This window comes from Muntiacus reevesi, chromosome 7, assembly GCF_963930625.1.
Source record: "Muntiacus reevesi chromosome 7, mMunRee1.1, whole genome shotgun sequence".
In the NCBI taxonomy this organism is placed as follows: domain Eukaryota; kingdom Metazoa; phylum Chordata; class Mammalia; order Artiodactyla; family Cervidae; genus Muntiacus; species Muntiacus reevesi.
This window is the reverse complement of record NC_089255.1, coordinates 42134023-42149391: the sequence shown is the minus strand read 5'-3', so window position 1 is coordinate 42149391 and position 15369 is coordinate 42134023. Positions and strand designations below refer to the sequence as shown.

The window sequence follows — 15369 nt, the reverse complement described above, 5'->3', positions numbered from 1 at the left end:
CACAAACACTGTCCTGATTAGTTCAAACCATCAGAGAAATAAAAAAGACACTAAGCGTAGAAGGAGCTGGGAGTTTTAGTTTAGGAGAGTTTTAGTTTAGGTTTTTTGTTTGTTTTTACTATTCTGTGATTATGAAATAACATAAAGCCAACTATGACTTTGAGGGAGAGTACACAGTTTGGTTAGAGCTGTAGCCTTTCCTTAATCAGAAAAAGATAACTCTGCAGATTCCAGGACATTTACTAAGTTTGAATCTCCCACCCCCACTCCCTCTTTTAATTAACTTCTGTTATCTTGACTCTAAATTAATCATTACAGAGTTACTGCAGGAAGACACAAAGAATAACTTTCTTTTCCCTGGACTATTTTTTTAGTTAACTTTTTACAGTTTTTTAACAATCTAAGAAAGCCAATCCAGGACTGGAAAATGTAGCAGAGAGCCATCGGGAAGTGTTGACTACAAAAACTTTAAGGACACTAGGTCCCTGAACAAGGCTCTTCTTAAAGTGAGACCTGATATCAGTGGCAGATAAACTGCAAGGGATAAGGAATGTGAAGGGTATTAACTCTGGGTAAATACATATTTTTCTTTTCATTTTTTTCTTACATTGCATATAATGTAGAGTTGATATTTGGCCACTATTTCTGCTCTTATCTTTATTTTTTGTTTAACAGAGAAAAACTCAAGTGATACCTTCTGAGGTAATTCCCTGCTTTCTTTTAGTGACTCAGTCTGGACTAAGACTAACCTTTCACCCTGTGCAACCTAAATTGCAGGTACATTGTGATCTTCGTTAAATGATCTACATTAATGATCTACATTAAGTGATCCTCACTGGCAGGATTGTAATTGCAAAGCTACACCACCAAGTAGCCATGCTGCACACTTTCCCCTCCTTTATAGTGAAGCTGGAAATTGTGTGTAATTTTCAGCATTAACTCCACTCAATTTACTCCCCTAGTGAAAGAGTATCTTGTGGTTTTGAAATGACACAATCCGCACCAATTCTGAGTTTTCTCCATAGGGAACATCTCCTCGACCCCAAGAATCACTGCTGGAAATGAATGACAGTCTCATCCTTAAGGATTCTTGCAAGTTAAAAAGTGGTGCCTGGAAAAAAAAAAGTGATGCCTGGGGAAAGAACTTGTATGGTGAAACTCTCATGGCAGAAACTAGATGAAACAAGAAAAAAAAAATCTTTTTAAAATCTTATTTTATCTCATAGTTGATTTATAATGTGTTAATTTCTGCTGTAGAGCAAAGAGTTTCAGTTATACATACACACACATATATATGTTACATATGTACATATATTCTTTTTCATATTCTTTTCCATTATGGTTTATCACAGGATATTTAATATAGTTCCATGTGCTATACTTAGGACCTTCTTGCGTATCCATCCTATATATATTAGTTTGCATCTGTTAATCCCAAACTCCCAATCCTTCCCTCATCCACCTACCTCCCCCTTGGCAACCACTAGTCTGTTCTCTATGCCTGTGAGGTTGTTTGTTTCATAGATATGTTCATTTGTGTCTTATTTTAGATTCCACATATAAATGATATTATATGATATTTGTCCTTCTCTTTCTGATTTACTTCACTTAGTATGATAATCCCTAGGTCCATTCATGTTGCTGCAAATGGCATTATTTCATTCTGGTAAAAACCCAAAACACTCTTCATTCTTACCTTCTAGGACTGTTGGCTGTTTTAGTCCCCAGTGAACATATTCTCTTATTTATAACATGACATTTATGTAAGGATTCTGATAACAGGTTAGCTCTTCCCATAACAAGCAGTGTGTATGTATGTTGTGTAATTATTCCTGGACTGAACAATCATGCATACATGAGTGTGTGTATGTGCATGTTTGCCCAAGACTGTTAAAGAGTGGGGAGAGAGGAGCATGAACCTCTCCTTTTTCTTATTCCCATGTGCATGTGTTGAGAGAATAGCATTTGGTTTCTAAAATAAAGCTGATCTGCATAAAACAAACCCCAAACTTTATTTTCAGTTATCTGTCAATTATATTAAGTTGTAAGAAATAATACAGAGAGGTTCCTTATAGACCTTTTCCCCAATTTTCCCCAATGATAACATTTTGCATAATTGTAATATAATGTCACAACCTGGAAAATGACATCAAAACAATCCTAGGGCCTTATTCAAATGCCACCAGTTTTATGCTCACCTGTTCCTATGAGTGTATATTTAGTTCTGTGCAATTTTGTCACAAACGTGACCTGCTTTTAAATCCTAGCTCTGCCAACTAGCTGTGTGGTCTTGAGCAAACTCCTTAACTTCTCTGAGGCCTGGTTTCCTCATTTGCAAATGGATGGAATAATGTTTGGCTCCTAAAGGTGCTGTGAGGATTATGTAAAATCATTTGTCAAGTTTCCAGCACACTGAATTCTCAGAAAATGCTAGTTTCTTCCTGTCTACCCCTTGTTCTTTCAGTAGCAAGGGAACATTCTCCAGTTTCCAGCTGAAATAACCAGGCTGGTGAAAATTTAGCCGCTCAATCGTGTCCAACTCTTTGCGATCCCATGGATTGTAGACTACCAGGCTCCTCCGTCCACGGGATTTTCCAGGCAAGAGTACTGGAGTGGGTTGCTATTTCCTTCTCCAGAGGGTTTTCCCGACCCAGGGATAGAACCCAGGTCTCTCACATTGTAGGCAGACGCTTTACCGTCTGAGCCACCAGGTAAATCCAACCAGGCTAAGTCAGGCGGCTCCTTCCTCAAGAGTAACGCATTTAACTCTGCAGCCCAGAGAGAAAAATGGTCTCACCTCCGGCCCACAGCCAACGCCTCTAAGCCCGGACCGGAGTCGGGTTTGCCTCCAGATCAGAAGTGTAGAGACGGGGGAAGTGAGAAGCAGAGACTGTGGGGGAGCCCCTGGGTAAGGGTAGGAGGGAGGAGGCGGTAGATACCGAGCAATCACAGGCCTGAGAGTTTCTGACTCCAGGGATTTTCCCTCGGGTGTGGCTAGTGACACAGGGTTGGATGTAGCCACAGAAGGACATGGTGGGCAGGTGCGGAAGCCAGTCTAGACTGGTAGGAGGGTCGCGCTCACTGGCTAGGGTTCAGGGTCAAGCCTGGAGCTCTTCAGCCTCCCGGGATCCTCTTCCAATGACCGCCAATGGGCGCTCGAGGGCCGAGAAATCCAAGGCCTCCTGGGGCACAAGAGGCACCTGAATCCCCATCTTACGGTCCCACGGGCTGGAGGCGGGCCCCTTCCCCGACCCGGAGACTTTGCTGGCCGGGCGTCCTCGGCACGGAGGGGCGTGTGCACGAGTTTCTGGAAGGAAGGAAGGGGCAGAGGGTCGACTTCAGGTCGCTGACCTCCCCCACCCGCGTCCCAGCAGGCCCCGGACTTTCCGAGTTCAAATCTCCGCGGCGTCCGCCCCAGCGGTCGGGACCGAGCACCTCCGGGCTTCGGCCACACGAGGAGCAGTCCCCGTGGAGGGAGGGTGGCGGACTGACTCCGAGAGGGCCCGGGCGGCGCCGCGCGCTCCTCCCTCAGCGGCCCCAGCTGCGCGGGCCGCGGAGGAGGAGTCGCGCCCGGGCAGGCGTCGGCCTGGCTCCTCCTCCCCGCGCGGGCCTGGCCCTTCCTCCTCGCCGTCCAAGGCTTCGGGTGGCCGCGGCGGAGCCGGGAGCCGAGCGCGCTGGGTGCGGCCGTCCAGCTGCCACCGCCGCCGCCGCCTCCGAGTCCCGAGTGCCCCCGCGGCCATGGTACCCGCGGCGGCGCCGGGCGCCTGAGCTCCGGGACGCGGTGAGCGTGCAGCCAGCTCCCGGGGACCCGGGTCCCGCGGCCTGGGGGTGCTTGGAGGCCTCGTGCTGCCCCCGAGCCGTCGGCGAGGCCCTGCGCGCCCGGGTGGCCCCGACATCCGGACAGGCTGGGGATCCCCCTCCGGGGCTGCGGCCGGGTGGTGGCTGTCGGCAGCGAGGAACCGGGTGGCCAGGCAGCCGGCTCGGACCCGGGCGTTAGCGGAGAACCAGGCGGGGAGGGGGCGGCGTGGGAGGCGGAGGAGGGGCCCGTCCCGGAGCGTGGGCGGCGGGGGCGGGTCGGCGGGCGGGGAGGATGCGCGCCGCAGTCCCCGGGAGCAGCGCTTTTGTGAGTGCTGGCCCCTTACATATGGAAATGACGCTCGCGCTGGTCCCCATTCGCGTCCTTTTGAAGGACGCCCGCCCAGAACCCCGGCGCCGGCTGCGAAGTATTGTCCGGCTTCTGGAGCCCTAACAAAGCGTCCCTCCCCGCTTTGCAGAGCACTGGAGGCAGCGGCCGGCTGTGCGGGCGCAACGGAGAGGCCGACAGAAGGTAAGCGAGGTCGGCGGGGGCCGAGGGAGCTGCTGCTTCGAGACACAATGGGGTGCCCGAGGTGTCCGGGGGTAGCGCTAGGCAGGCGGGTCGGGGGCGCATCTCCGTCTCGAGTTGGGAGGCACCTGGGCGGCGCACCCGCGCTCCGGCCTCACCTCGCCCTCCGCCGGCCCCGCAGCTCAGCCGGCGCTGGGCACCTCCGCACCCCGCAGGGTCCCTGCCCGCACTGCCGGCTGAAAGCGGCTACTGTGTGCAGGTCCAGGACCGGACTTGAATCCTGGAGGGAGGAGGAAGGGTGGTTGTTCTGTAGCCAGGCAGCACTGTGACTGAGAAATTGAAGGGAAACCTGCCTGGGGGACCCCGAGGTGTTAGTCTGGACTGAGTCGCGGAGAGCTGTTTGGCACAGTGGGAATTTTAGAAGGTGTGAGTGATCAGTGCATAGAGAAAGACTTTCCCCGTGCGACTGCTGAGAAAACGGGAAGAACAAAATGACGCTCGGTTTATTGCCTGAAACCCTTGACCGCCAGACCCACGGGATCAAGTGTGGTGTGTAGCCGGAGAAGCTTCCGGGGTTCCAGAGGGTGGGCTTCTGCAGCTATCAGACCGGTCCCTGACAAAAGGACAAGGCTGATGGAGACAGTTGACTGCTGAAAGCTCTTTCTGTGTAGTTCAAAGAGATAGAGATAGGAAGGGGCGATTTCCCAGCCTCAACCCTGACAAACCCAGGCTTAAGTGTAAATGAAATGGGAGCTGGAAAGATTGTGCTATGTACCTTGTTTCTAGACAGCTTAGCTATTATGGGATCTTCAGCTTTCTTTACTTGACTGGGCCAGATCCCTTCCTGGTGTTGAGGAACTCCTGACATAAGCTTGCCATAGAAATTAACTCCTGGATTTGTGAAATCAAAATGAATGAATCACCGTCATTGTCTGTCGTGACTGAGGTGATAGCTTTTTTAGGATTAGAATCCCACTTAAGTCCACAGAGGCACTCAGGCTAAGCTTCTGAGACCAGCGAGGGTTCTCAATCCAGACCCCTAAAATATATTAACATAAATTTATATGTTGACTTGTTTCCTGAGGCTTGACAGTCTGCAAGGACATGATTGTTTGTTTCAGTGTCAGTTTAATTTTGAGTCCTCTTTGGTGGTTAGCGTGTTGGTAATTGACCTGAAATATCATCAGGTTTATGCTCTGGAGTTGAAGAGGGCTGTGAAAATTCCCAGACTGTCTGTAACAGTGACATGACAGGCTGGCTGACAAAACAGTTTATTGTGGTCTCCTAGCTGTTGTCAGTGTCCTCAGAGAGGTGAAGTGAACTGCTGGGGAGTTTCTTGGCAGATTTGTTTATTTTCAGCTGGTTTCTGGTGATTCCTTAGAGGAAAGCCTTCTGAATTGCAGTGTAGATAAAGGGTAGGAGTTACGGATGTTCCAAATGGGTTGGACATCAGCAAAGGTATTGCCGAGGCAGGAAGAGGCTTTATAGGGGGCAATGGAAAGGAAGCCATCACAGGCATGATCTTTGCAGTCAAATGTCAGGATCAGTCATTTTTATAGGCACATGCTCAGAATGCCATGGGTGTCTTTTTTCTTGTCCTTTTTTCATTTTAGATATGTGATGAGCCTTAATATCAAAAGATGTTAACTGTCACAGAGGCGGAGAATAGGGCTCCAATGAATTTTGAACAGACAATCTTAATAGGCCAACATTTTTATCATATGTCAAATGTTCAAATAAATTGTTTTTAATGTCACTGCAAATGACTTTTTAAACTAACATTTCACTGATCTTGATGCTTCTGTTTTATGCTGATAATGAAAATACATTTTATCAGCCTTATATTGATAAAGGGTTGGCACATTTAGTCAGAGCATTTTAGAAAGATTCAAACAGCCTGCAGCCTTTTCAGGAGGTTTATTTTTATAGATGTCAATTCATTTGTAAGCCAATAAATTATGTGGTTTGAATTCTGGCTATTGAACTTACATCTGTTGGGCAGGGGCTTGTGGAGAGATTTACTGAAGCTTGCAAGAAGATATTTTTGTCCTATTCACAAATAAAATATAAATTTGAAAGATGGGAATATGCTAGTGAGCAACTTTATTTGAAATCAGGACACATTTTTATTGCAGTTCATAACAGCAATTACCATTTGTTCAAGCTTTTAGATGGAAAAATGACAAACTATTTATAATCTAAAGCTCACTTAAAAAACAAAGCTAGGAAAATATTGTTTATAGATATGAGAAGACAAGCGCTATACTCCAGGGAGCCATAGTCAGAGCTGCAGACATTAATTTAAGTAAAAGTGGCTCAAGAAGTGAAAGTTGTTACAAGCTATCTCTTTTAGGAGAGTAACAAACATGAACCTCTGTTTTGTACTTCTGAAATTTTACTTAGTATCTGATTACAGCTTATTGAAGCTACCGCTGTGCCAGGCTAATGAGTTAACTCCAGCCATCCTGAGTTAAGACTTGATTGGGTAATCCACCTAGCTATTAGGTTTAACAAAAACTTGGGTTTGTTAAATCATTTCAGGAAAGTAAAATACTAAGGCCTGTTATGTTTTAGAATAAATGCTAGTGGGATACCCTTAAATTTTTTTTAAGTATAGTTAGCAAAGTTTGTTATTTTCTTTCAAATTTGATGTGATTTTTTCCCACTGTGTGGTGACATTTAAGTTTTTGTGTTGTATTTTTACATTCTGATTTTATTCTTGCTGATACTCTTGTGCTTTTAGTATCCAGCTAGAAGTGAGGTGCTATCCGAGCTGAGAGAGACTCTCTGACAGTAATCGGTTTGATGAGCAGCAGTTTTTGGCAGAAATATTCTACATCAACACGTAAATGGGGGATGGGGGTATATTGCTTTTTCTGTTAAGCTTCTTGCTAAACTTAAATTTATTCTTGTCACTGTGTCATTTTATGCTGAAATTGGTCCAAAATGGAAATCTTTGCAACAAATTAAAGTGTTTGCAGAAAAGAGTGAAGAAAAAGAAACATTCTAGTTTGACCATTGGTATTATGAGGCTCTGACATGCCAAACAGTGAAAGCAAAAGGCATGAATGAAAAGCTTAGCCAAAGCAGAGCTGGTCCATGTTCATCACTTTTGTTATAAAATAACTAAATTAGTCACTTAGTGGTCACTGCCTGGGCGTGGACCCCCAACAGCTATGTCTGAACACAGATCCAAAAGCATCTATTATGATACTCAGGGAAAGCTGCTGAGCCAAGAGGGCCATCCAGAATTCCTTGTAGCTGTTCAGCTGCTGAACCATCTGGAGGTGAAATAAAAGGCCTGGGCTAGGGACTCTGGCATTGTGCTCATTTATTATTTGGTTTTCTCTTGCCAGACTTTGTCCCCTTTTCACTCCTTTTGGCCAGAGCAGACGTTCCCTTTGGTTGGTCTGACCATTTTTACAAGCTCCTTTCTATACCTTGGATGCTGGAAAGTTCACAAGTTCACCGATCTACTTCATGCTGGCCTTATATTAGGGACTTCATTGTCCCACCCACACCTCCACCTCACTCTTTTCCAATCCCAGAGGGCACTGTGATTTCATCGGCTGGGGTTGCCAAGGGGAGCACAGTGATAGCGGTTTCTGATGGACATCCCTGTCAGGGACAGCAAATCCTGGCATCCTTGTTTTGAGTTATTTGGAAGGAAAATACTCTGAATCGTTCTCATTTTGGCTGGTTGTTGGGTGGTAAATGTTATGATTAATGGCTTGGTGCATCTGCCTCTTATTTAACCATCCCTGGTTAGAACTCCAAAATATTACCCACACTGGCTGTTTAATTCTAAAGGTGTCATAGAGGTTTCTGGCAATTTGATTGAAAATGTATATGGTAGAGGTCCAAGCTTGTGGCAGGCTTTATAAAACTGAAATTGTCCTTGGAAATTTGAGGGACGATTTATTACTCAAAACCCAACTTCCTTCATCTCTAACTAAGATTCCTGTCACTGGTGAGTGTCAACTGGGCTCTCACTCTGGGAAGCATTGGATTACACAGATTAGACATACTTAAGTATTAACAATTATCTGTTTCTGGACTTATGCCCGTTATTGAAGACACAGGACTCTTCGTGAACATTTTTGTGTAAAAATGTATTTCTTCTTTGCCATAAATTCCAAAGCTACTTTAGAAAATAGAGGATGCTTGTTCTGTGCATCCTTTGAGCCTCATAGGCTCTGTGGTTGGTGGTGTTCAGTCACTAAGTTGTTCCTGACTCTCTGTGACCCCTTGGACTGCAGTATGCCAGGCTTCACTGTCTCCCAGAGTTTGCTCAGATTCATGTCCATTGAGTTGGTGATGCTATCTAACCCATAGTTATTCAATAAATGAATCAAAGGATGTAGGGAGGAAGGAATCCCACTCTTCCTCATTCCAATTTGGAGGAGTTTGTGGCCACCAGGTATTCCATAATGGTTTCTAGTGCTTGGTACCATATAGCTGGTTAGTACATAAAAGTGGAGATGAGAGATTTGTCAATGATACCGTACCAGAGGTCCCATTCATGTGTTCTGTGTGCATGTGTAAGGTTGACAGATAGTATAATTTAGAGTCATACCAGAGTTCAAGTCCCGGGCCCATGGCCATTTTTAGTGTTAAATCATCGGACAAGTAGCTTAACTTTGCCAGACCCCAGTTTCTACATATTAAATGGGAATATGATATCTACTTTAAAGAATTAGGAGGATTAAATGAGATCATTTATGTGAAATACTCAGGGCCAGACTTATAGTAAATTCTCAGAAATTAAAAAGAAAAACAAAAAAATCTTCTGAGCTCTCAACTATAGTTCAGCCTTTCTGGGTTTGTTTGGTTTTTTTTGTTTTTTTTTGACATTAAATTTATCAATAATCTGCCTTTGAAGATTGAGGAAGCCCTGAACATTACCTACTGCAGTACCATTTAGTCATATGATATTGCTTATATGCATAATACGTCCCCCCACCTGTTCTTGCTTTCTAGGGTATTCCACAGCTCCTGTTTTGATTTTTGGAAGGCAGGACTCTGGCCAGTTGATGTATATAAGTTACCCCTCTTCAGTTTACCTCTCCTTTGTAAATTGCATGTATTTTCTTGGTTGTTTTCTCAATTACCCTCTTGTACCAATTTCCTCTGGGATTAGCTGCTCTTGCTTGCCATGTTTAACACTCAAAACAACCTGGGTATTATTATTCTCATTCTCTAGACAAGGGAACTTGGGAAAGTATTTTAGTTCAGATTTTCCTCCAAAATCATATCCTGTAACAACAACAAAATTGCAGTTGAAGTTTGTGAATCCTTAATTACTTATAGAATCAAACTTAGTATGGTTTCCATGGTGCAGTTGGCAGTGAGTGCTTGCCTTCAACTTATGCTTGGTTATGTCTTCTTGTGGAAGAAATGGATGTTTCACAGTCTTCATATGCTCATTTCTATAATGTTCATTCAGGGTAAGTTTCCTTGCAAGGTATCTCATTTACTAACTCCATGATGTTTACTGAGTCCCTGGTATGAAGAATAGACTGTACTAAGCATTGGGAAGCTAGAAAAGAAACTGAAATCATGGACCTTGCCGTTAAAGAAATTTCTGCCAAATGGGGAGAAAAATAATTCTTGCACATGAAATAACTGATGAACATTTGGGGAATAATATCAACCAGTAAAAACGCCTTTTGTGCCAGAAGAGTACTGACAACTTGTCACCATATGTAACATCTTTTGGATGTTTCCATATGATCATTTGTTCTGCAGGGGTGGGGCTGTTTTTCCTGTTAAGTCAAAAGAATGTGTTACTGAGCACAGTTCTTGAGAAGGAGGGAGATGAAATAAAGAGATAAAAAAGGAAAATTGCTATGAGATGAAAGGTTTGAATTAGTGAAAATCCAGTGACCTTGTAAAGAGTAGGGTGTGATAGTTTATCAGTTCAAACTGATAAACAAAATAACTCCAGAGTGTGACATAAACATCAAAACCATTCAAAGCCATGAATAAGATTGAGACTTCTTAGTACATTGTGAGGTGTTTTTTCTTTTTAAATTGAAGTACAAATGAATTTATTTACAAAACAGAAACAGACTCGAAGACTAGAAAACACATATGGTTACAGTTGCCAATGGGTGAATAAACTCAAATACACATAACTGTTGTGATTTTTATGGTCCTCTTTCATTGGTTTAGATGGACAAGTTTCCACCCCTTAAAAGTAATTTTTAGAAGGGGAAGTGTTGGGGTTCTTTCACTTTTGCATTTTAAAAAAATATGCAAAATCAGGAAGAAGCAGAATAGTCTAACTTTTATGAAATTGATCAGATTCTAGCCTAGGGACTTTCCTGACAGTTCAGTGGTTAAGACTCCACACTTCCACTGCAGGGCACTTGGGTTCGATCCCTGCTTGGGGAACTGAGATCCCACGTGCCACGGGAACTAGCCCCTCGACTATAGAAAGCAGCACCTTAAAAAAAAAAAAAAGTGTATCTTGCCAATATAATTTTTCTTGGGATAAAAAAAGATGGAAAAAAAGAAGATGCCTCCCCCCCCCAAAAAAATGGCCAAAAAAATTAAAAATAAATAAATTTTTAAAAATTCTAGCCTGGGGGACTGTAAAACTCAGAGACTAAGTCTGAGAGCTGTGGCAACCTTGAAAATACCTGAGGGTCTTGGGGATTCTCAACAGATCTTAGTTGATGATGAGGTGGGCAGACGCTAGCTAAGTGAGTTTCATTAGCCAAGCCTTGGCATTGTCTAAATTCCTAACTTTTGTGCTCAGTTGCTCAGTTGTGTCCAACTCTCTTGCAGCCGCATGGACTATAGTCCGCAAGGCTTCTCCGTCCATGGGATTTTCCAGGCAAGAATACTGGAGTGGGTTATAGCTTTGCCTAACACCTTGGTTGTTCCTTTCTGGTGTTTTGATGTTTATGTCAAGTTATTTTGTAAACATTTACGTGCTGATTAGTTAAGCCAACAGACCAGCCCTGGGAAGGCAGCCAGAGCTAGCAGCACCATAATAGAGAAACTGATAATTAGGAGAGGAGACCTTGGAGACCAGGAGCCTGGAGCAGAACATTACCTCTATCCCTTTAATGAGCAGCCCAGCTGTTTGATCCATCTTCTGAGTTCACTCAGTTCTGCTGAGACCCTTGGGATGGTTGTTCGCTCTGTGTTAGCTTGTCATATTTTGAACAGTTGTCTGAGGAAAGAAGGCAACACAGCCTAGAGCAGCACTGATGTATTCTGGAAGGCTTGTTTATTTTCAGGTCTGGCTGTGTGCAACACCTTAATGTGTGTGGTCCCCGTGATTGTAAAAATCTGCACTGTAACATCACCTCTAAGTTACAGTTTTCTGATCCAGGACTTGGTTTACTTAAATGTGTGCTTTTAAAAGTAGAATATTGGTATGCCAAGGGCTAGCAGAGGAGAAATGGAGGGTTACTGGGGAGTGAGTGTAGAGTTTCAGTCATGCAGGATGGAAAAGTTCTAGAGAGCTGCGGTATAAGGGTGCATATATAGTGAACAATATGGTACCGCACACTCAAAATTCTGTTAATAGAGTGGATTCCATGTTATCTTTTTTATCCCAAGAAAAATTATATTGGCAAGATAAATACTTTATTTATTTATTTATTGGGTGCTGCTTTTTATAGTCAAGAGGCTAATGCTGCAAGTCGTGTTTGAGATGGCTGAGGTCACCCTCTCAAGGGAATATATGTCTGCCATGTTTGGTTTCTATTGCATCATGGTGAAGGTACCTTCAGATGCAAATGTTTCATGCTTTCATTGGAAATCCCAACACAATAAAAGTGAATGATTATGCAAGCGAAAAACCAAGTTTCATTCTTCAACTGGAAGAGGACCTAGAATTTTACGATATATATTTTAACAAAAATAATTCTGAGAGTTATTGATGACTCTGTGTTTTCATGAATCCTGTGAAAGATGGAAAAATGGAAAGGCTGGAATTGGGGTGGGTCAGAGAGATGGAAGACCTCTTCACCAGGAGTACAGAGGTGAGATGGTCTAGATTTTAGAGGGTCCTAAGATTCTGCATGATTCACATGTGGTCTGTGGTTCTTTCGAATCTCACTGTCTTTCTAAAAGGCTGAAGTGGTGTTTTCCTCTTTTTCTAGGCAACTAGGCATTACCTAAAGCTCCCTGGGGCTAAAGCAAGCTTCAGGGAATACTCTTCCTGTCACACCTCACGTAATTGCAGAAGTGAAGTTAATTGAGTTGGCATTTTTTGAGGAACTCATGTATGAGGCATTGGGTCTCATGTAAGCAGGGGTGGTTTTATATCAGACATGTTCACCCAGTGCCTCTTCGCTGCCGCCCTCCGGTCTGACTACAAAGGGGGCAGCTAGGCTGAAGGGAGAGAAATGAAACCGTTTGGCAGACTGCAACATCTGGCAGTTCTTCTGGAGCTTGCTGTATTGCCTGGACGCTCTGGTCCTGCAGTCTGTTGTCACTAACAATCATTTCAGTTGGAAGGACTGGATGGCAGGAGTGGCTTGACCACTCTCAGTCTTGAGTTTGACACAGTGGCTGCCTGCCTGAGGCTGGGCAGGAGAGAAAAGGCGCCTTTCTGCCCAGGATCCTTGTGGTGACCCTTCTTACCCCGCCAGGCCCCGACCTCGCGGGTGTACCCCTGGTGTGAGTGTGCGGGAGCTCCCCCGCCTGCACTGGGTCCTGGAGGCCCAGAGGCTTCACGGGAGGTGTGCGGTGTTACCTGCCTCCCCCGCTGACCCTCACAAGGCCCGATGGACCGGAACGCGGGGCCCAGGTCACCCCCAGCGTTCCCAAGGGGCGGGCAGGCGTGGGGGGCCTGCGGAGGGGCGGCAGGGTTCCAGCGCCGCCGTGACCCGCCTTGTCTCTGTCCCGCGCAGGTGAGCGCTGCGGGCGATGGGATGGATGAGGCAGAGCAGGACCAGCATGAGGCCCGACTCAAGGAGCTGTTTGACAGTTTTGACACGACGGGCACCGGGTCCCTGGGCCAGGAGGAGCTCACCGACCTCTGCCACATGTTGAGCTTGGAGGAGGTGGCCCCGGTGCTGCAGGAGACGCTGCTTCAGGACAACCTCCTGGGCCGGGTAAGGCCCGCGGAGAGGCGGGCGTGGGAAGTGGGCGTGGTTTCTGTGCGGGCGCAGGTGGGGAGGGCGGGGCCGCAAACCGCAGGCGCTGCAACTCGTTTCTAACATTCTGGGTTGTGTGCTCTTGGCTGTCAACCTGATAAACAGCGGGGAGCGGGAGGTGGGGATGCAATGGGAGCGACAGAGCAGTGCGGTTTGCTGCGGTGACCAGGGCCTGCTTTAATTTGTGCTCTGGTGAAAGTGTACACTGAGCATCTTAGATGAGAAGACAAAAAGGTACCGAGGATGTTCTCCAACTCTTTGTGGCCCATTTTATGGACTCCGCACTCATCAAGGGAGGGAGCTGAGATTTCCATTGAAGTGAAGGAACCTACAGTGAGAAAACTGCCGTCCCAGGAAGAGCAGCTCACTGTTAGGGTGTTTATAAACTATAAACCTAAAACTATTTCTTGTGAGGACTGTTTGTAGGGTAGAGTATTAATTAAACCTTTCACCCAGGAAATAAGACAGGAGGGTAAATAAATACTGTGCAGATTCTTTTAAAACCCAGCACAGCTTGCTTCCAGCAGGGATGTGCATGTGTGCTGATGTTAAGTTTTACCTCTGAGAACAAATAGTCATGTTCTCCCTGTAGATCAGGTCACAGAGATGAGTAAGAGGTGAAAGGGGGTTCCTCTTACTGTTAGTGGGAAGGATGTCATGACCTGCTAGTGTCTTCCATTCTCATAGTTAAAATTTAAAGCATCATTTGTTTGGCTTTGGGTTGAATCTTGCTATTGGTTTTTTGAATGGATGAGAAGGAAAAATGGGCAATACTTTTCGAGCTCTGTTGCTGCCATTGCTGACACTTTGTCGATGTTTGTTTTTGTCACCTGGTATAAATCGAGGAAGCAACTGTGAAGTTCAGCTTTATTCTAGTGACCAAACTTCCTTTTCTTCATTTCATTTTCGCTGTCTCTTAACTGAAACATTGGGCACGTGGCCTCAGACACAGGGCAGTGTATTGGCTCTCTGTGATGGGAAATAGGAGTGGTGAGCATCCTGAAGTTAATGTACAGGGGATGATGTTCTTGGGGGCTTGACACCATGAAGGTGGCATTTAGCAGGGCTCCGCCACCATGAAGGTGGCATCTAACAGGACTCATACTTAAAGAAAGTATGAGATTTTTGCAAAAGTGAAACCATATTTGGTAACTTTGGGGGATGATTCGCTGCTTATAAATACATGTGATCCCTGAAAAAAAAAAAAAAAAAAAAGCAAAAATCTTGCTTTGAAAGCAACCAAAATGGGAGCTTTGAGAATTAAACCACTTGCTCCTCATCATGTAAGGAACTCAACTGTTTTCTTGTTCTTTCTCCATCTCAGACACTATCAGAAGCCAACAGAATCTCATTTCCCACTGTGGTTCTTGGGGATCTGAGTCCTTTCAGTATCTGAGGGATAGTATCTTGCTCATTAAAGCCAGAGAAGACAGAATATGACTTCAGGTTTCCTTGAGAGCCAGTGAAACACAGAACCCTCTGCTGTAAACAGATTGCTCCTTGGCAGCAGATTGACAGCCCACTCTCCAGATGTTGTGCATCTTTGCCCTCATTTGGCGGACTAAAACAGCGGACCAGTTATTGATTGATTCGTTAACAGCTTGACACTACCAACCCACTTTAAATTTGCTCTTGGCCTGTGAATAATGAATACCTAAGTGGTCTATAGCGTGATATTTACTTATCCAGTGATAAAAGTTAAATAGATGTATGCATATTGATTTCATGGAGAAGGTCCCTGGTGGTTGTCTTGAGAGCAGAGTTGGCATGAATTAATGCACTACTGTTAAATTTGCATTTTTTATGAAACTGAATTATTCTCAGATGATCACATGAACTGCGCCATATGCTGTTAAGATACTCTATATGGTCTACAGTTTTAAATTGTAAGGAAAAAAATTCCTTAGACTTCACTGGAGAATTCTA

At 44.9% G+C, this 15369-nt stretch overlaps 1 protein-coding gene across 7 annotated transcripts in view; it reads left to right on the top strand.

Annotated features, from left to right (window-relative positions):
• Positions 1-3637: 3637 nt before the first annotated feature.
• NIN (ninein) overlaps positions 3638-15369 on the top strand; it is a 100356-nt gene continuing 88624 nt past the window's right edge. For all 7 annotated transcript variants that reach the window (XM_065940223.1, XM_065940221.1, XM_065940222.1 and 4 more), the window contains exons 1-3: positions 3638-3781; positions 4275-4327; positions 13198-13401. In XM_065940223.1, the coding sequence (XP_065796295.1) occupies positions 13219-13401 (183 nt within the window). In that variant the 5' untranslated portion in view covers positions 3638-3781; positions 4275-4327; positions 13198-13218. The remainder of the gene's footprint in view (positions 3782-4274; positions 4328-13197; positions 13402-15369) is intronic.